Here is a 22,640-nt window from a genome sequence, read left to right on the forward strand (position 1 = left end):
ATCATCAGTGATTCCAACAGGAATTTCAAAGAATTGAGCGACTGTTTCCTTGACTAATTTCAACAACTCCACAACTGACTGCGTATATGGCTTGTTTTTGGACTTAGGATTCCATGTCTCTAATAAAGATTGCACCATTCACTCTATAGTAGTTTGACATAAAATGAAAGGTACCTTATTAGTATTTTTATAAGCATAAATGTTATAACTATTTTGTCGTACAAATTAACACGAGAACGTACTTCAGAATCTCTCACTTGGAGAAAACATTCTCTCCTCTTTTCATCCTTTCATCAATCCGTTGTCTCATGATCCTCATTATGACTGAATCAACTTCAATGGAACCATCTCTCGCACGATTGTTTTGCCTCCATCTTCACAATCTGCTGAGTCTCGAACCACCATTTGAACCAAAAATTTTTCCAGCTTTCCAGCCCTCTGCAATACTTCAACTGACTCACCATTGAGCATGGACATCCCGGGAAGATGCTGCTTCAACACTGTCCCATAGCAGTGGCGTAGCGTTACAGCGGCAACACTAGCTACAATTGGTTGCCATTTCTTCAGTGTCAGACTAGAACTTTCCCTCTCTCTCTCAAGGCCAAATCCTCTGTTTCTTTAGCCATTGGCGAAGAGCCCAGCTGGCCTCATGTTTCACTTCCACATTCGCACTCATATCGCTTACATCTTCTATCATCTGTAATTCATAAATAACTATAAGGATATGAGACATTTATATGTGTAGTAATAAAGATTAGGGAAGACAAAATATAGAATCCTACAATAACCGAGCCTTGCAAATGCGTCCTTCATAGAAGCTCGAATATAATGCGTCCTTCGATACTCTTAACCCAAAAGTAGAAAGAAGCCAAGTACCTCTACTGCAACTAAACTCTCTAAAAACAAGGATGGAGCTTTCAACCAAGAAGTGAAAGTGAGGACATGTTTTGGAGATTGAAAAACATGAATTTCACATTATATGAGATAGGAAAATAAGTAATAATAAGAAATTAATTTGTTCAAATACAACTTGATTACTTGGCTCACTAACGTATCTTGTCCGTTCTGAGTTCTGACAAAAATAAATCACCTTCTACTTCCAGATTTTACCAGAGAAACATCACTAAACATTTGTAGCAAATCATAAGAAATTTGGCCTTTTAACATATTTGCTTCAGAAGGCATCCTAGCAACAAAGTTATCTATACTTGAATGCTAAATTGAGAAGTAAATCAGATTTTTGTACCACGCCAATTTCACTATGAGATCTGTGAATTTTCATCATAACTAGCATAGCAGAGCACCATAGGATACATAATATCTTTATATATGAAGCCACAATGAATATACTACAAGGACTCAACTTTTCCCTGAGTCAGTGAGACCTGGCAATCCCTTCTTTCCATCCTCTTTGACGAGCTCTCGACTCCCACATAGCTGTCAATTTCTTTTGTGCTGCTAATGCAGCTTCAGCTTTTTCCCTTGCTTCTTCACAGGTCTCCATCCCAGAATTGCATTTGTCTGCTTCCTTTTGATACTGGGATGTCATCTTCTTAGCCTCAAGCAGAGCCATGTCAGCACGCTGCTGATTCTCTAATGCTTCAGCCTCTCGCAGCTTCAGTTCCTCTGTCAGTAGCTCTGCAAAGTTCTTTTCTGTATCTTCACTCACCTCTGGATCACGCTTTGCACAATCTGCACAATGTATGCCAACAGAAATATGAAACCTCAAATCTTGATCCCAGATTGCAATAGTGTTTATCCTTAATATCAAACCTTGAGAGAAGCAGATTATGAAGTTCTGAAAGAGCAATTTGGAGAACATCATGTCAATTTGCATCACTACTGGAAATATTAAATCTACTAAGAATGAATTGTTTGGTTCAGAAAAAAAAAAAAAAAATTGTTAGGCAGGCCTGAAATCTTTAAACTGCTCTATTCATATAAGGTTACTCTCCAAATTTAAGCCTAAGTTTGAAGGAGAATAATGTAATTTTCCATAAAAAAAAAAAATAGCAACATCAACTGAAAACAACATGCTTTTTACTACAAAGAAGGGGTATCTGTTTTCTTTGATTTCTATTTTGATGCATGTTCTCATAGGTTCAATGAAAATTTAAGTGCTTAAGTTATTCAGTTTTGGCCAAGCATATGAAATTTCATCCTATTTAAAGTTAATTCATGAAAAGGGAACTAACCTGCGAAGGAAGCATTGCTCAATCCTGCATCAAAACAAAGAAAGAACTTTAAGCTAATGCATGATGATTATCAAGGAAAAAAAAAATACATGATGTGAGCAGAGCTTAGAAATCAAAATAAATTGGCCAAGAAACTAACAAGCACAGTTAGACAATTAAATGTCTAAGACATTTAGTGGACAGATTACAAGATGAAGTTCCCACAATGTATCATTACATTGAGAGCAATGTCAAAACATGCATACATGCATGCGTGCGAGCACACACACACACATATATATACACACAGAGGAAACTACATGCGCAGCATAACAAGATCAGCATCAATCACAAAGACGTTTCATCTTGTTATGAACCAAAGCCAAGTAATTTAACATGGATGATTCCAAGGGTTCATTGCTTGAGATATTATTACCATAGAATGAAATATTATGGCATTCATTTGCTGAACCAGAAAATTACAACTTTATGCAGATAGAATATTCAAAAAGACAGTAAAGCACATGCAGATATGAATTATCATTCCATGCCTAAGAGATGCAGTTGATGAATACATTAATAGTTTCAAGAAATTGCTGCATCAGCAACCCTCTTATAACTAGATCAAAGAAGGGTTTTTATTAAAGTTTGCAGAACACTGAGGTTATAAGGCCATACTGAGATTTTCAAGGAGTATCAAACAAGGAACCATGGACAAATCAATTTTTTTATCCACTTCTACACAAATGAACAATTGTACCAATCAAGGGTCTCAAACCATTCATAGTAACTTCAGATACCCACCCAAGAACGAAAACTGCACCAAGAGCAACCGTGGTAGTAATTAAAGCTTGGCAGAAATAGCTGAACCCTAAACAAAAATAGTGTTTCTCCTAGCGGCCCAAAGACTTATAACATCTAATAATTGTCCTGCAAGAAATCTAACTATTGTCCCGCCTGATAAAAATTGCCAAACCACCTACTATATTGTTGAGCTTCGCGTAGTTTGATCTACCAAATCAAGCCATCATAAACTACCATTTGAGCCGATATTTGCATAACCGGATAATTTTTTATAGAACCTCAACACATCTAGCATGGATCTTGAATTTAACCAAAACTCAGTGCCAATGTAACAATAATTGTCAGAATTCTCCTCAGTATCATATCTATCATAGGGTTCTCTAAATCCCGATTTCTCATTTTCCTTTACGAATGATAAATAAAGAACGAATCCAACATTCCTCATAGGAAACTAGGAATTCAGATCAAATCAAAGAGGAAAAAAAATATGGGATCTAGCAGTTCCAAAATGTAGAGAAACAAAACGATAAAAAAAACAAAAAAAACATAAAAAGGCTTGACCTTGAGGGATGGAGAGAAGAGGCTGAGAAGAGCAATCACAAACGCAAGGAGAGCAAGCGGAGGAAGAGTGACTAACGGCGTCTAAGCCCTCCTTGAAATGCCAGTAGAGAGGAGGACCCAATATGTAGCCAGCCAAGCACAGAGCCATGAACCCCAGAACCACCTTCACCACAGCCGCTTGGTTCATGGCCATAAATGATGATGCTTTCAATTCCACAGAATAGTTTTGTACTGTATTCTTAGCTTCTCTATAAGCAGTAGCTTAATGTGGTTTTGGCCGACACAGGAGAAGAAGGAAGACGATGACGGTGCCGTGTGATGACAACTGGAGACATGGATCACAGCCGTGCGACTATCAGTCCAGAAAACCATTTTAAATAGAAAATTAAATTAAGGAGAAAGTAGTCATCGTCGACACGGTCAAAAATCGGAACCGAAATTAAATTGGAATTTGCCCGATTAAAATTAGGTCCGAAATCATTAATTGATTCATTTATTTAACTCGATTTAATTTAAAAATAAAAAAAAATTTATTTAAAAAAATTATTTATTATTGCTCAAGAAATGGTAAAAAGAATTTTTTTAAGATATTATAGTTATTTTATTTTTAATTTACTTTATTTCTATTTTATTATTAAATTAAGTTTATTAGAACCCTCATACAATAAAAAAAAATTTGATCAAAGAATTTAATTAAAAAGAATAAAAAATCAAGAGAACGAAAACTCAAATCATATGCTTTGTAACTTCAATCACTTTATGATACCATCTCCACTATTTAAAATATTAGTGTATATTTGTATATTTGTTTTAGCTAGTTCTTTTTCTTTGTTTATAAGCCATGGGGCCTCTTTACAGGAGAGAGCAGTTTTTGGTTTAAATTGAAAAATCGAATTGAATCGATTTAATTCGGTTCAATTGGTTTGATTTTAAAATTTAATTAGTTCAGTTCGGTTTATAATTTTAATAATTTCGATTAATTAGTTCGATTCGGTTATTTTTATAAAAAATAAAAAAAAATCGAACCGAACCGAAATTATTAATATATATAGGAAATCAAAAAAATCGAACCAAATCGATTCAAACCGAATTGAATCGAACCAAAATCAAAGAAAATCGAATCGAACCTTAAGATTTTTGAGTTTTGATTTCTATTTTTTTTTTGTTTTTATGTTTTATTATTTAGATTTAATGTTAAAAATATGAAATTTTATAAATTTCAGTTTGATCGGTTTAAAATCAAACCGAACTGATATTTATCGGTTCGATTCAGTTTGATTTTCTCTTATTAATCGATTTGGTTCGATTTTTAAAATTTTTTATTTTTGATTTTCAGTTTTATCAGTTTGGTTCGGTTCGAAACCGAACCGACCGTTTGCACACCCCTACCTCTATCTTTTTAGGGCTTCGAGACTCTATCTTAACGTGATATGTTACATGTGTAACTTGACTTTTGGTCTCTCATTGTGTGCTAAGAGTGTGCAAATGGTCGGCTCGGTTTCAAATTGAACAGAACTGATAAAATCGAAAATTAAAAATTAAAAATTTTAAAAATCGAATTAAATTGATTATTAAGAGAAAATCAAGTTGAACCAAAATGATAAATATCGGTTCGATTTTAAATCGATCAAACTAAATTTTATAAAATTTTATATTTTTAATATTAAATCTCAATAATAAAAACATAAAAAAAACTTAGAAATCAAAACTAAAAAATTTTAAGATTTCCTTGATATATATATTAGTAATCTAGGTTGGATTCGTTTTTTTTTTTTTTTTTTATGAAAATAATCGAATCAAACTGATTAATCAAAATTATTAAAATTTATAAATCGAATCGATTAAATTTTAAATTCGAATCGATTGAACTGCATTAACTCTGTTCAGTTCAATTTTTCAATTTAAACCAAAATCTACTTACCCCTGTGTGTGGCTTCAAACCCCTTTTTCTAATGAATCATATTCTAACTTAAAAAAAAAAATTGAGATAATAGTGAGAATTGTCTTCAAAAGACAATTAGATTTTTTTAAAAAAAATTTTAAGCATTAGGTTTTTTTTATATATTAGGCAAATGTAATCCTCCATTTAATAAAAAAATTACATTGAAACAATGCCTTTGAACAAAATATAAATTTTAAATATCATAATACTTTTTTACATAAATTTATTTATAAAAATTAAAAACATATAATATCTTACTTTATAATATATCAAATATTTATACAAATATATAATTAAATACTCATACAAATATATAATATATAAAATTTAAAATATTAATTAAAATTTATATGTTTTATAAATTAATAATAATTATAAAATAATTATTGTTCCCCTCAGGTTCAGATTTCAAACAGATTCGTTAAAGCAACAAAATAAATTAATCTTCTCAAGAAAAAATTAAAAAAAATGGCTGCACATAAACGGTGGAAATTGGTGCCGTTTTGAGTGGGCTGAAATGTGGTAATAACTGGGTATCTAGATCGAAAGGACGAGGCGAGCAGCTCTCTGGTTCAGGAAAACAATGGCATTCGAGATGCCGTACGATCAAATAAAGGAGCTCCAGATCTCACTTCGCAAGGAGGCTGGTCTTGCCTCCTACAACCCGGAAGACCCTCAACTTCCCGATTTACCCTCTTTCCAAGGCGCAATTTCCGAGCTTGACCCTTCTCCTCCGTACCTTCGATGTAAGCAATGCAAAGGCAGGCTTCTCAGAGGCATTAATTCTGTGATTTGCGTTTTCTGTGGTATACAGCAGAACAAGGATGTCGCTCCTGACCCAATCAAGTTCACTTCTACTTTTGGTTGCCGTTGGTTTCTTCAGTCTCTCGACTTGGATGGATCCGTAAGATCAGAATTTCGAAATTTCTAGTTTTTTTTCTTTTTAAGGAGATTGCCTTAATCTGTTTGCATTTGATGGTTGCTGTGAGAATGATTGTTGGGTTTCCTTTAATTCCTGAAAAAGTTGAATTTTTTTAAGATGTATTTTGCTAGTTTTGCTGGAACGTTTTAGTGTAGTGATGATCTTAATCTGTTTGTTTTATTGGTTGTTTCTGAAATTAGAAAAGATGACAATGGATTGGAGACACTTGGGTGCTGATTTAAAAGCATTATATTGGGCTAGATTTGAAGCGTGAAGTTTAGCTTCCAAGTGCTACTTTGATGATGCCTTAATCAGTTAGGTTTAGGCTTTCTAGCGGCTGAGCATTTAATGAGAAGTTTGCGTTAGTGCCTTTGAGTGATGACAGTTTTGCCTTTCATTTGATGGTTGGTTGCCTTATTGCAGTTAGCATTTTCTTGAAGTTCCATCGTAAGTGTGATTGATGTGGACTCTTGAGCACCACGAATCGTTAAAAGGTTGCACTACTTGAGGATAGACCACTTAGGTAGAACTCACCCTTGAAAATCGGTTTGCAAGGAGAAGTTGCCTAGGACTTATTAACCTCTCGGTTAACAATACCTATGCTTAGAGAATCAACGTCCTCAATTGGTCACAGTCACGTTGGTCATGGCTAGGACCCTACACATGACCACCTGTTCTTACACAATAGGTCTAGGTCGTCACTCCGTGAGCTATCACCTAATGGATCACCACTTCCGAGTGTCAAGTCTTGCAAGATGGGTGGGCTGGCTCTAATACCAATTGATACGAACTGTTAAGCACCATGAATCGCTAAAATTGCACCAAGTGAGGATAAACCACTTAGTTAGAATTCAACCTTGCAAACTGGCTTGCAAGGAGAGGGTGCCAGGGACTTATTAACCAGTGATGTTCTTTTTCTTTTTGTACTGTTTTTTATAACAAGTGCTACTTTGCAGTTTCATTATATAATTCAATGATTCTTTTCTTTTTCTTTTTTTTTTTTGTTTGTGACTCCCCTTTGGTTGACTAGATATATCCAATAAGTTTTGGGATTCCCAATATGAAATATATTTGGTTAACATATCATACTGTTTTATAGGAGCTTGTGGCACCGTCAGTCGAATCAAATGCATCTAGCAGAGGACAAAATACACCAGAAATTGAGTTTCCCTTATTAGATCTTTTAGATTTAGAAATAAGATGGCCTTCTGAACCTGAGAAATTTGAGAGTAGTGTTTCTGAAAAGGCACCAGCTCAGTGGTTGGGTACTCTGAGTTTGGCTGGAGTTGATCTGGACAACTTTTTTACTGAAGCTAAAGTAGACGCTGTTTCTGCATCTACTGAGGAACAGTTTACACTGAAAAATCATGAGGATGCTACTGGAAGTAATGCGTTTGGAGGTCATGGAAATCTTAGCTTGTTTGAGAATGTCAAGCCTTCTGAGGAAGTTCCTGCAAGCTCGAAGGAAGATGAAAGTGGTGACTCATTTTCTGGTTGGGAGGCTGATTTTCAATCGGCTAGTTCTGGAACTCAACAACAGGAATTGAAATTATCTGATCCTTTTATGGGATCTGCTGGTACTGGAATTCAACACCAGGAATCCAAATTATCTGATCCTTTTGTGGGATCCTCTTCAGTTGATCTTTCTTCCCAGATGGATGATGTTTTTGGACCTGGAAAAGAGTTGGTTGATGATAAAACAAAAGAAAATATAACTTCTGCATCCAATATGAAAGATTGGTTTGAAGGTGATCTATGGAGCAAGTCCAGTACTGAGGTAGCTGTCCAGGAAGATCAGTTTGAAGTTCCGGAAAATGCTAAGGATAACAGAACAGCACGGAGCACAGATAATTCTTCTTCTATGAATGTTGATTGGATTAAAGACAATCAGTGGCAAACCACCACCAGTAGTAACATAGCAGCTGATAATAGAACCGTCAATGAAGATGATGATTCATTTGATGCTTGGAATGATTTTACAAGCTCAACTAGTGTACAAGTTCCTTCTATTAATTTGTTGAAACAAGATGTTAATTGCACAATGCCTTCTGTTGAGCAGGAATCAGAAAGCTTGTTCAGTGGAACTAGTAACTCAAAGGATGTTGATTTTGGTAGCTTTTCACAGCAGGATTGTTTTCCAGAAACTTTTATCAATCACAATGGTTCTGCAGAAGCGGATACTATGGTGTCAGAAAGTTCCGTTTCAGATAGGTATGTATGCATAGGCTGCCATGCTTAGTCTGAACTAACTCTTGATAAATCATGCTCTGGCTTCCTAAGTATAAGCTGCTATATTTGGTTAACCATGTTGCGTGGGTAACCTTGCATTGTTTGTCTGCTGTCCCCTCAAAATTTCATGCTGAGGCTATTAGATACTGTTTTTATGTGTTGCTTCTCTTTTATTCTATATATTTAGTTGTTTATTAATCTTTGTGGACAGCTAATGACTAAAAATTTGGGCCAGCATCATTTATTGTCTTCTTTTTTTTTCTTTTTTTCCCTTTATTTAAATCAATCATATACATCTGCTTCAATGGTTGTGTCAATTATAGCCAGCATAGAGGTGTGCGTCAGACCATTATAGGTGCTAACATGGACTATATTTTGTGCATAAAATAACAAAATGGGAGTTATTATGTATAACAGGGTTTGTGTTTGTGTGTGTTATTTCTTTCCTTAAAAGAAAGTTCTTCAGAATTTTAAGTGTTATTTTACAGATTAGTTATTATTAAAGATTATAGTATTTTAAAATGTCAAGTCAGCTAGCCTTTTTCATAAATTAAACCCAAAATATATAGCCCACATCAACATCTGGCACACCTCATTTAGGCAAGCGACAATTGATGCCAATACTGAAGTAATACATAGAACTGATTACAAAAAAAAAAAAATGAACTGGCGATGATTGATATTTGAACCAAAGTTTTGGATTTTTTGTATCATTAAACTTTTTATTATTATTATTTGACCATAACAGTGTTGAAACTAATGTGGGGAAGAATGCATTGATACCAATTAAATGGCATGAAATGCTTTTCTTTATCAGTTATTACTTTTTTCTTCTATTATATTGGAATGCCCTTCTCTCTTTTGAAATTCTGCAATCACAGATTGCAAAAAGAATGAATAAAGTTATTCACTTCTGTAATAGCAGTAGAAAAAAGTGTGTTTGTGGACCTTGCAGCAAACAAGGTGACTTGGTTGGATGAAGAAAATTGTGTTAGAACTTTGGAAATTACTTTCAAAAACCTGGTTGAAGCTGTTGTTGCTTGAAACCATGCAAATATGCTTCTGAATACTAATTACTTATGCAAAAGACTGTGAACTAATAATTATTTTCAGGTTTTCTGCAATTATGCTATATAAATTCATCATCTAATTTGAAAGTAGAATCAGCAATCATAGGTTTCTTATAATATTCTTTGTCAATTACTTATCAACTGTGGACGAGTGTGGTGACGTCTTTTTATCTTCTCAGTAAATGTTGCCTTGTCACGAATGATTTTCAATTTACCACAATTTCATCCCTGTTCTGTATGGTATCTTTCCTGATACCTGGGCATAACCTGGATCTTCCTCTTTGTTTCTAAAGTAAAATAGTGGAATTTATGGGCCAACATTTTCTAATATTTGTGGAATACATATATACATATTTGCATCTGTTTCTCCATAAGCTATTTTGCACTTGTGAAGGGTCTAGGACTATTTCTTTTCTTCATAAGTATCCCATTTACTTTAAAAAAAAAAATGGGAAATGATTTTGGTTCCATCCTGTTTTACCTGCTGCTAGCTTAAGCTGGTAATTAATGTCTTGAAACAAAAACATTTATCATATTTTCTGTTGCATGTTTCAGTATGACTGTCATGAATGGAAGAGACGGAGAAAGTCTTGAAGAAGTTGAAAATTTTTCCAATGAAAATTCGAAGTTAAAAGCTGATGGTGCAGAGATGTTGATGTCACAGATGCATGATCTCTCCTTTATGCTTGCAAGCAATCTTTCCCTGCCGCAAAAGAAAGATCCACATAAGATAGATCCATTTAGTTATTTTTCTGATAAAGATTAACATTTGTTTTTTTCTTTTTTAATTTTTGTGATATAAATTTGTTGTTCTATCTGTGTATTACATTTTCAGTATTCCATTGTGTGTATTCTTTATTGATATTATTATTATTATTATTATTATTATTATTATTATTATTATTATTATTATTATTATTATTATTATTATTCTCTTTCAAAAGGAGTTGTATCGTGATATCCTTGGAGTGCATGGAGATTTTCTCAAGTATGGTGTTTTTTATGGTTAAAGTAAAATTATTTTGTTGCAAATTATCTGGTAAATTTTCTTTAAATAAAAAAACATATATAAAATTTTTTAATAATATTAAAAAAATATTTGTTATAAATAATTAAATAAAATATAAAAATTTAACATTTCATGTTTAAAACATTTAATTTTAATTAAATTATAAATTTTGTTAAAAAATTAAATTCTTTTAAAAAAACGATAATTTAGAATAATTTTACAATTTATGTCATAATATTTCTATAAAATAATTTTTTTAAATAATTAATTATGAAGAAATTGTTTAACTCAAAAAAAATTCACTAAGAAAAGAAATATCTGTAATTTTTTTTATAATACGATAAAATAAAATATTAACAAAAATAATAATAAAAAAAGATATATCACATTTAAAATCTATAATTTTAATTAACATTATAAAACTTCATAGAAAAATTTAAGATATTATTATTATTTTAATTATTTTAATATTTTCTATAATTAATGAGTAACCTTCTACATTCAGTGAGTAGCCTATTAATGCAAGTAAATACAGTTTTATATTTCTATAAATTAATTAATTACAAAAAATTTGTAAACACAGTCTTAGTGTGTGTTACATGTGTTAAAGAGTAATTATATTAGTCATTAGGCATACAAAAAAAGAAAACAAGGTTTCAACTTCAATCAAGCGAATATGCTTTAGGAAAGTTGAGAATGTACATCAATGAAGTTCATCTATTAGAAAAACTTTCTCCTTTATTTAGGAAAGGTTTCAAACTTCAATGTAATCTAAAATCCTATTATTGTTAACCTTTTAACTCCTCAGACTTTGCTGGTAAGCATACTCAGCAGTTTAACGAGAGAGAAATAACTCGTACTCGGTGAAGGAGGATTCACTATTTTAACTTGCAAGAAACCTACTCCTTTTGGAATGTATATTAATTGCTAATCGCTATGATGATCATGTATTATCTATACCATGTATGTATATGCAATCTCCCAGACAAGGATTGCACAGATTATTTTCTTTGCGCTCATCCAATCTAGCCTCTGATCAACCGACCAAATGACTGCCCTACCGACTGCCCAACTGTTCGTGTTCTAGACCAGTGTCCAGTTGCAACGTTGTGAAATAACTTCTGTAGGCACAGCATGGCTGTTTCATCATCCTGGAAAAAGATAAGCCACAGTAATCAATTGAAGATTGTGAGAATTGCTTGACCTTTACAAAATATGATACAATGTTGTTTCATGTAGTTCAAGGCAACAATTTGACATCTCATTATGAGCACTATGCAGAACTTTGTGGGAACAATGCACTAATGCATGCTTAAATGATTATTATGCATTTACAGTTAATTGTGGTCTTTTTACATATATGCTTCTGCAAAAGCCAATAAAACTCTTATATCTACCCAACATATCTTTGTAATTGAAAGCAAGTGGGCTGTGCATCATGAATTAGCTCTGGTTGATGGCACAATGGGAACGAGAATATGGACAAGGGCAGTTGAATTTTGCGGATATGATCACCCTTCCAATGTATTATATTTTCTACTCACATTATTATACATTAATTGTTTAACACCAAAAACATTAGTTCCCATACCAAGGGGACACACATCCAGTGTGTACCTCTCTTTTTATTGGCAACTGCAAGTGCATTCACATGTAAAAGCCTTTCACACACGGTAAAGTAAATAAACCCTTCAGAACTTACACGAAGGACGCTAATGAAGGATGGCTCTCTTAACTTCGTGGGAAGGCAACATCTAAGCCCGTCACATGCCCTGCAGTCAAATTGACACCAACGTTATTAAAGTGCAAAATAAATATCTAAAAGCAACATTCTTCAGCTAACCTTGGATTTTCTGATAACCTTTGATAACACCAAATAATGTGCTTTAGCAGCCGCTTGGAGATATCTTCTGCAAGCCTTCCATCTTCAGCAAGTTTTTCAATCATGTTTCCTAAAACATGCCCTATGGCAAAAAATCGGTCTGCTAGAATACAGCAATACTTTAGGCCATCTTCATTTAGTAGGATTCTGTGAACTATAAACGTGGCTACCTGTATAGTCAAATACACACATAAATCAGAGTGAATTTTCAAAAGCATGCCCACATATCTGGCCTTATTCTATCTGAATACAGGACTTTGAATAGCTACAATTATGCTTCCACCCAATTTTCAATGGAAAACTCAGTATAGTTGGCAGATTTCTTTTTGTTTCCACTCAAATATTTCATTGTTCTCAACACATATTTGCATGGACCTTCTCTTAAGGAGTCAGTTGTGTTGTCACCAAAATAAATCATAAGATAACAACAGCATAAAAGTATGCAACAAGGAAACAGTGCAAAAGTATGCAAGTGTTCCAAGTCAATGTACTCACTGTTTTTGACAATTCAGCTCCAACCTCCATACAGCGTAGGAAAGAAGGAAATATTTCAGAATTAAGAAGGAAGTGTATAACTTGTGCATCATCAACCTGCAAAACAAGGACCCAAAATGTAATTTTAACTTCTTTTAGGAAGAGCCAAGAAAAAAAAAAGTTGAAAAAAAAAATGATGGCAGCCAAGTACTCTCAAGAGCATACAAGGATGAACTTTTAAGTTTAAATAAGGTAGTAAAGAAGTACCTTCACTAGTGCACCGATAACCCCTAAGCTGGCAAGTCTTAGATACTCATGAGGCCTTTCCTTGTTTGTGTTGTTAACAAAGGGGTGCAGATATAAGGGTATGTTAGCTGAATAGGATGAAATTCAATTATATGTGTCTCTACTTATAAAAAATATCAACAAATAGAAGCATTCAAATGCTTAATAAATTCTTATGAAGGACCACAAGTCCTCATTAGGAAAAATGTCAAATTCAGTGCAAGTGGAAAGCTAATAAAGTAAAAAAATCTATCAAAACTAACAGAGAATTTGTCAAACTATTGACTACAAAAGCATAAGAAATCATGCAAATCGTACTCTTCAAATTTTCAAGAGATTAAACTATTTCAAAAATTACTTTGAGTGAGCTCACAAGGTAATCCAAAAAACTCAGAGACCAAACTTTATGAAGAAGTGAATTGAACTTCCACAAAAATCCAAGTCCAAATTTCCTTGCTTATGCCAAAGATTATAATGAAAGAAAAATTACCCTTAATAAAAAGCATCTTTGTATTGGAGTGCGCTGCTACCCCCTGTAAACCAAGAAAACAAAAAGAGAACAAGATGTTCTCATACTCCAAAAACAATGCAAATCCAACCAGAGAGAGAGAGAGAGAGAGAGAGAGAGAGAGAGAGAGAGAGAGAGAGAGAGAGAGAGAACATTAAATAATGATCACATTTTAACCAATACCAATTGGAACCTTCAACCATGATCCTCAATAAGCTTAGTAGACCCTTCATTAATTTCTTAATTAGTTTAAAAACAAAAGTTGTGGAGCATACTATGAAGTTGTGGGAGAGAGTTGTGGAGCATCGACTACGTCATGATACTTCTATCTCTCTCAATCAATTTGGTTTCATGCCCAGTCGTTCAACTATGGAAGCGATTTTTCTCATTAGAAGCTTGATGGAGAAATATAGAGATGTGAAGAAAGATCTACACATGATTTTTATTGATTTGGAGAAGGCTTATGATAGTGTTTCAAGAGATGTCTTATAGAGTGTGTTAGAACAAAAGAGGGTATCTATTAGGTACATATAAGTGTTGAAAGATATGTATGAAAGAGCCACCACTATTGTGCGCACAGTGGGAGGGGACACAAGAGATTTTCCGATCTCAATTGGATTACACTAAGGATCAGCTATAAGCTCTTACCTTTTTACATTAGTTTTAGATGAATTGAAAAAACATATACAAGAGAGTATTCCTTGGTGCATGATGTTTGCGGATGATATTGTTCTGATAGATGAGACGCGAGAAGGAGTTAATAGAAAGCTAAAACTTTGGAGAAGTACTCTAGAGTCAGAGGGCTTTAAGTTAAGTAGAACGAATACAGAATACATGCATTGTAAGTTCAGTGAAGGCCAAACTGGTGATAGGGAAGGAGTTAGTTTGATGGAGTGGTACTGTCCCAAAGTAATCACTTTAAATATTTTGGCTCAGTCCTTCAAGTAGATGGGGGATGTGAGGAGAATGTTAGTCATAGGATTAAAGTCGGATGGTTGAAGTGGAGACATGCCACAAGAGTGTTATGTGATCACAAGATTCCCAATAAGTTGAAAGGAAAATTTTACCGTACAGCCATATGACCGGCTATGTTATATGGTAGTGAGTGTTGGGCACTGAAGGAGTCGTATGCGTCTAAAATAAGAGTTGCAGAGATGAGAATGTTAAAGTGGATGAGTGGCTATACTAGACTAGATAAAGTCCACAATGAGAGTATTAGAAAAAAGGTAGGAGTGATGCCAATTGAGGATAAGTTGAGAGAAGGGAGATTGAGGTGGTTTAGTCATGTGAAGCGTAGATATACAGAGGCTCCAGTTAGACAAGTAGAGCACATTAGGTTAAAGGATAGAAAGAAAAAAAAGGGTAGACCTAAATTGACTTGGAGGAGAGTAGTATAACATGGCCTAGAAGTATTACATATTTCTAAGGATTTAATCCAAAATCGTTTAGAGTGGAGAAAGCGAATCCATATAGCCGACCCTAAATTTTTGAGATAAAGGCTTAGTTGAGTTGAGTTGAGTTTAAAAACAGAAGGAAAGAAAAAAGAAAATTCATTGGTATCCATCTCTTGTAATTCTCTCTGTTCCCTTGATTTGGAAACCAGTCATTAAAGTAAATTTTATCACTCACAAAATTTTCCAGTTTCTGTTTCTATAATAATCTGTTTATTCTGCAGAATGACTTTGAACCTTTAAGTTCAAGATGGACTTGTACATGGGTTAAGTACTTGTAGTTACATCAATTCATACCTAGCTGAAAGTCATAATCATTAACAGTAAAACAAATATATTCAAAATACCAGTGCTTGGTGCAATCTCATCTATAATAAAAGCTCATATATCTCCTCAGAATACCACCTTTGAATATTTATATTGCATTTTTCAATTGAAAAAAGAACAGCTCTTCCATAGGAGAACAATGGATGATTCAAGAACCATATTTGTAGCGTCAGTGGGATCAGAACCAAAATCACGTTTGATACACTATAATAAAAATTGTATCACAATCATGGTTGTGTCACAATTATGGCTGCCATTCAACTATGCTGAAAAAAATAAGAAGGTCAAGATAAAACAATGACCTGAAGTAAAGCAAGTGCATTACACACTCGATTTGATACTCTTTCTGTGAGATATGGAGAAGACAGTGACGGATATACAGAAATTATTTCCTGAAATAATTAGTATGATAGAAAGTTAAAGGAATATATAAGAAAAAAAATCAATAAATCAGTGATGGAAAAAGATGTTATACCTGTAGCAGTGCAGCGATAGTACCAAAAGAGTGCCATAACAATGGTGCTAAATCTTCACGAATTACTCTATTCTGGAGTATGACAAAAAATATACAAATTACATGTTTGGAATAATAAGAAAATATTGAATAGTTACTAACTAAATAAGAACGAGCATAGCAATTAATTGAATATCTCTATGCCTTCAAAGAAGATCACAAGAATCCTAAAGGTCTATACAACATAAAATAAATTTTAAATTAGCACCACTTGTAACACTGAAAGCAATCAACCATTGAGAGACAATGGTGCTGAATCTCATCCAAATTAAAATTAAATTAGCAATAAAGAATGCCAAATCTCATTAACGCTACATCGAGATATACAATAGAAAAGGCAGAACTAATAATTTAACTGTCATCTTTCTGACACCTTAATAGATATTCCTTTTTTTTTTTTAAAGTTACAGCATCTTAATGCATCTGATATTACAATCCCGAAGAATTGGATTAACATTGCCTTTGTCTAGATATTAAGAACGTAATTTCAACTATGTTTAATTATGAGTTTATGGCCAGGGAAACTTGGTTTATTCAGCATCATCAACAATAGAATGCATTAACTTTCATTACATCTGCTATACCAAGTATAACAACAATGTAGAACCAATCTTCAAATGTGGAGGGCAGATTCCACATAAATATATAAGAGGGTGCATGTGCATTGGGTACAATAAATAATTTCTCAATCACCAATTATCTTTTTTTTTTTTTTTATGCCAACAAATTCTTCATTTTTTCATAACTGCAGTCCTATCTCTCCTCTCCTAATTTAGAGTTAACAGGCAAGGCAATTCACAATCTCAAACAAAATATAGAAGTTCTTGCAGACATAAAATTACATATTAGATTATTCTCAAACATTAATCAAAACTTAAAAAAAAATTATAAAAACTCTCTACTTTACAAAAGAAGATTCATAAAAATGTCAAAAGAAATCTTTTGAGTACCGATAGATAAATAAAGGGAAAAGCAATGCACAACAGATATAAATTACACAAATAAAAATTTATAAAAAAAAATTATGCATCCTCAAATTCAATACATCAATATCAGCTCAGTACAAAATCAGTATATTGAAGTCAAAACAAAACAATCAAAATCGAAGGAAGTAAATAAAGAGCAAAGTTGATAAACTGTTAATAAACCTTGGATAGAAGGAGAAGAGCACGCTCCCGCGTTTCAGAATTTTGTAACGCTTCAATAAGCTCAACCACCGAAGTGTCTTGACGATCGGCGTGAGCCAATCCTGTTATGGTAGGAGTTGAGAATTGGGATTCAGAATACATGGACATTATCGTCAGACTCAGATACACTTATCGAACAAGAAAAAACGAAACATCAAAAGAAAATGAAATAAAAGCGTGCGGAGTTTTATCCCTTTTGATCTCAGAGACTATCTCTGTGTTTCCTTTGAGAGTTTCTGTGTTAGTGTATGGAACAGTGACAGTGTGACTTAGAGAAAGTGCCGCTGGAAGTGGGACGGAAAAAGGAAGAGAAACGAAGAGGTGTGTGCTTAATTTGGTTTGTTTGCTTTCGTTCGACAAAGCAAGGCTTTTTAAAGTACAGTGGCTATTTAGGTAATTTTATTTTCCTTTTTCTTTTCTGTTTAATAATTATTTTTTATTAAACTCAAACTCAAGATTTTGAATTTAAAAATGACTATAATTCTATTGAGATAAAGATTATATATTTTTTTTCTCTTAAAAAATAATAAATTATATATTATTTTTAATATATATAAAATAAAAATAGTGTATCGTGAGAGGGAATGAATATATATTCTTATGTTTATTTTAACAAGCCATAATTAATATAATCAAATTGTTTATTCAAATTTAATAAAATAATTAATGACATTATGTTGAATTGCAACTTATCAAATATTTAAAATAATGAGTAATTTTCATTGAAAAATAATTCTCTATCACTGTACAGTTAACTCCACATATAATTGAGATGACAATAATGGTAATTAAATTTCAATTCTAAATTAATTGGGTTCATTATATGAACATTATTTACTATTCAGATTTTTTAAAACTAAATCCATTTTAATATAATGTATAAAAGATAAAAAAAATGAATAAAATAAAAAAATTATAAAAAATCAATATATATATATATATGAGATTGTATTTAATAATAGATTCTCTCGTACAAATCTCAATTTGAATCGATTCAAAAAAAAAGATTGTGTTTGATTTTGCGTAAATTAATAATTTTCTTATTTAAAATTTAAATTTAAAAATTTGCATAAATAGTTTTATTTTACTATTAAATTTAGATGGAATATAGCGAGAAAAAGTGTAATTTTAGCCTAAATTGAAAAAGGCATTGGTTTTACTATTGGATATAATTTATAACTACAACTAATTAAATTAATTTATTTATTGAGTATTTGATTTAACTTTTAGATGTAATTGATAGCTTATAAATATTCAAATAAGTGAATTAACTTATTTGATAAATTTATTAAAATTATAGCTCATAATTACTAAATTATTTATCTATTGCAGTTTATATTAACTTTATTTTTAGAGTTATTAGTCGGTAACTTATTTAATTTTATTTTTTAATTTAAATTATATTACTCTTTTAAATTTTATTAATTAAAAAATTTTGGCATTCTTAAATTAATTTTTTATATTAATAAATTATTTAAAATTATGAAGAAATAGCAAATAAATATAAAAATATTATAAATAATAATTATACTAGTTATAATATTCATTATTATATGATTAAAAAATTTTCATATAAAAAAAATAATTATATTTTTTAAAAATAGATTTTAAAATTTTTGTATATAATAAATTAATAATTATATGTCTTTTTCAATAATAAAATAAATATTATAATACATATATTTATCAGTATTTTATATTAGATAAACATAACTTTATCAAATGTTTTAGGATATATATCACCAACAATCAATTATCAATTATATATTACAGCTAAATCAAATAAACTTAAAGACACTTAAATATATTTGGTAATATAAACAGTAAAGCAGGAAGATTTGTTGCTCGCGAGAATTTTTTTTTAGGTAATATACATTGTAAAAATATCCATTTATGTTAAAATTAGAGGATCTATCATCCAAATATTTGAATTTTAAATAAATAACAATAATTGAATGTTTACTGAAAATAGAGAATAAACCTTTTTTTTTATAGTGTATGAAAATTTTTTAAAGATAGTAAAAAGTGAAGTATTAATTTTTTTAATGTAATAATTTAATAATTTAGTGTGTAAAGAAAAGAAAAAATGTTGAAATCTCAAAATTTTTTCTCAAAAAAATTTACTTACAAACAAAATATTCCCATACTTTTATCCAAAAACTTCCTCCCAAACATAATTTAATAAATTTTAATTAAACTTGTGAACATCTGAATTTAAACTCATTGAAAGAAATATTTTCTACTTATATACAAAAAATTTTTAAGTTAAAAATTACAATAAAATGAAATAATGTTACCCATTTTCAGATAATTTTATATATCTCACTTTTACACACACTCTATAATTAATACAGAAATCCGAAAGATCAGATCTGACAAATGAATTAAAACCAATCACTTTAATCTTGAAATGTTGATTATGTTTAATAACAACTGATTTGCTTTAATAACTAACTCCATTAGCAATGCTAAACTTGGCCCAAATAGAGATTGGTATGCCATAGATATGGGCAGTGCAGGATTCTGAAAAGGACTGGAATTTGAGCGAAATATGAGCCATTTTGACTAAACCAAAATTGGACATAGATGGAATTTCCAAGCTATAAAGGTCACGTGTTGCTCATGCACAAATATCACCCAAAATACAATAAAGACAAAATTGGATTTTGTCTGATTTGAGCTTTAATGCACGTGGCGACATGCAAACCTTGCGTTCTGTTGGAAAGCTGTTCTTCAATTCAATTTGGGATTGGGAGTAGAGTCAACTCTACCGGTCCTCTTCTCTTATGTTTTAATAATATTATTTTTTAGAAAATTGTTTTGTTTATGTTAATTTATTTGAATTAATTCTCAAACTTTTTAAATGTCTCGAGTTTGAGTATTTTTATATATTTATTATATAATTTGTTAAATTTATAGTGTAAAAAGAATGTAATTACCTATAAATTATCACCTAATCATCATATTTTCACTAAATTCAAAAAAATTAATTATGTACTTTTTTTTATTTGGTATTTTAAAATTTTTAAAAATAAAAATTTTTAAAATTTTAAAATTTCATCTCTCTTTATTATAAACAATCATATCAACTTACACCGTTAATCACAATATCTGATTCACACAAAAGATAATTATTATGTACAATCTTTTGATTGTTATCGGTTAAAACTAAACTAACCGAAAAAATATAATATATATTTTATATTAAATTAATTAATTAATTATTAATAAAATATATTTATACTATTTTTATTTATAAAAATAATAAATATTATTTTTATTGAAAATAATTATAAAATGAATATTATTAATAAAATTATTGAAAAAAAAATTAACATTAGAATATTACATAAAATCAGTGCATAAAATTTATAATAAACCATAAATGGCTAGATTATATGGCATAATAATAAAAAATTAAAAATAATAATCATTAAAAATTAAATAGATATGAAAAATTAGAGTTTAGTAAAAAAATAAAGTAAATATTTAAGACAAAAATAAATGTACATTTAAATTAATCAATTCAAAATTTATATGAAAATTGAAATCTCTACTTTTGTCTACTTTACACATATAAATATAATAATTTTTGAATTTGAATGACATATACGATAGAAATCTAAACAAGAAAAAAGAGAAATAAAAAATTTATATTGAACCTGTAAAATGAGAGGGAACCAACATATAAATTGAAAAATTCTATGTGATTTAAGATTATGATAGAAAATTATTAGATTAGGTTATACTTAATTTTTCAATAACAACCAATAATGAAATTTTAATTTTTAAATGCAAAAATTTGAATAGTTAATTTTTTAAAAATAAATTTTTTACTCATTTAATAATAATAATTAAATAATGCTCCAGTTTGAGTTATAATAAATAAATTATAAATTATGAGGTAAAATTTGAAAGACTAATTAAAGAAAAAATAAAATTTATTACACTTATTTAATTTTTTTTTATATAAATATTTAGAGAAATCAATAACAATTAAGGTACTAGTTAATAAAAAAATTACCATATATAATAAAATTTTTATAAAAAAGTTTCAAGGAGACAACCTAGGTTATAGGGTGGGGGCCTGCAAGTTTTTTAAAATTAAAATTTTACCCATAAAGTTCTAGTATATTTTTTCAAAATTTGATGTCCCCTCTCCATCAAAATTTTTAAAATTAAAATTTTATCTATAAATTTTAATATATTTAAAAAATTATTGTTTACTCTTTAATTTTATATTTTTATTTTGCTCATGTAAATTTTATTCAATTTTTTTTATATATTATTTAATTTTGATCTTAATATTTATATTTTATTTTGGTCTCTATATTTTAATAAAAATTTTGTTTATTTTCTTTTTAATATTTATTTTTAGTGTTTTGAAGATGAATTTTAATTCGGTCCCATATTTGATATCTTTGTAGTAGATTTTTCCACGTAACATTTTAGGTCTTAAATATTGGAGTATACTATAAACATTTTTTATTAAATTTTTTCTAAATATTTAAAATTAATAAAATATATAATTTATAAAAAATGAATGTTGGTTATTGATTAATTAAAGTTTTATTTATAATTAATTTTTTTAATAAGAATAATATTATATGACCATGTAAAATTTGACCCTCTACAATTGATTTGCGTACGGCCCTGTTTGGAAGGAGTCATCGCCTCTGGCTATGAAAAGCAATAAAAGCATCCTTACATTGCATAGAATCCCAAGAGGCATAATTAGGCTTTTGATTTAATATCTATATTTTTCACGTAATGTGATTATATATATATATATATATATATATATATATATATATATATATATATATATATATATATATATATATGGATTAGAGATATTGCAGTAATTTATTTTAATTTACTTTTATTTTCACATAATACGTAATTAAATACAATAATTATACATTCTAAAGATAATTAAAATTATAACCAAACATAATAATATTATGTTTCTTAAATTATATTTTTTAGAGATAAAAAATTGAATTCCAGCATCCATGATATAATATCTTCATGACAACTATAATTTTCTACATAGGTAGAAATTTTTTTTATCTCAATCTGATTTATCCTAGATTCAAGATACATGATGTATAGTGAAGTTCACCTATTAAATACATAGATCTCATATAATTGTATCTTAAATCTATAGTAGACTAAATCTAAGCAATAATTTCTCAATTAAAAATAATTTATAATTCTCCAATTAAAAATTCGTCTATATAGTTCTTCTTTTAGCATGGCTGGCTTTGAATGCTACAACTTAATCTTTAGAATCCAAAG

At 30.3% G+C, this 22,640-nt stretch overlaps 3 protein-coding genes across 3 annotated transcripts; 1 reads left to right on the top strand and 2 right to left on the bottom strand.

Annotated features, from left to right (window-relative positions):
• Window positions 1-945: 945 nt before the first annotated feature.
• LOC110631571 (uncharacterized) lies at window positions 946-3,908 on the bottom strand. Its single transcript, XM_021779442.2, has 3 exons — window positions 3,540-3,908; window positions 2,196-2,219; window positions 946-1,692 (listed from the first exon to the last, which is right to left on the bottom strand). Exons 1-3 carry the CDS (start codon window positions 3,730-3,732, stop codon window positions 1,376-1,378), a joined length of 534 nt encoding a protein of 177 aa, XP_021635134.1. The 5' UTR covers window positions 3,733-3,908; the 3' UTR covers window positions 946-1,375.
• Window positions 3,909-6,025: 2,117 nt separating this feature from the next.
• Window positions 6,026-10,602, top strand: LOC110631570 (uncharacterized). Its single transcript, XM_021779440.2, has 3 exons — window positions 6,026-6,385; window positions 7,503-8,614; window positions 10,258-10,602. Exons 1-3 carry the CDS (start codon window positions 6,065-6,067, stop codon window positions 10,466-10,468), a joined length of 1,644 nt encoding a protein of 547 aa, XP_021635132.2. The 5' UTR covers window positions 6,026-6,064; the 3' UTR covers window positions 10,469-10,602.
• An 827-nt stretch (window positions 10,603-11,429) lies between these two features.
• Window positions 11,430-17,672, bottom strand: LOC110631572 (uncharacterized). The gene is made up of 9 exons (XM_021779443.2): window positions 17,301-17,672; window positions 16,114-16,185; window positions 15,941-16,030; window positions 13,843-13,885; window positions 13,335-13,441; window positions 13,089-13,184; window positions 12,555-12,763; window positions 12,414-12,483; window positions 11,430-11,862 (listed from the first exon to the last, which is right to left on the bottom strand). The coding sequence occupies exons 1-9, from the start codon at window positions 17,445-17,447 to the stop codon at window positions 11,737-11,739; spliced, it is 960 nt and encodes a 319-aa protein (XP_021635135.2). The 5' UTR covers window positions 17,448-17,672; the 3' UTR covers window positions 11,430-11,736.
• Window positions 17,673-22,640: the final 4,968 nt, after the last annotated feature.

Source organism: Hevea brasiliensis, chromosome 7 (genome assembly GCF_030052815.1).
Source record: "Hevea brasiliensis isolate MT/VB/25A 57/8 chromosome 7, ASM3005281v1, whole genome shotgun sequence".
Classification (NCBI taxonomy): Eukaryota; Viridiplantae; Streptophyta; class Magnoliopsida; order Malpighiales; family Euphorbiaceae; genus Hevea; species Hevea brasiliensis.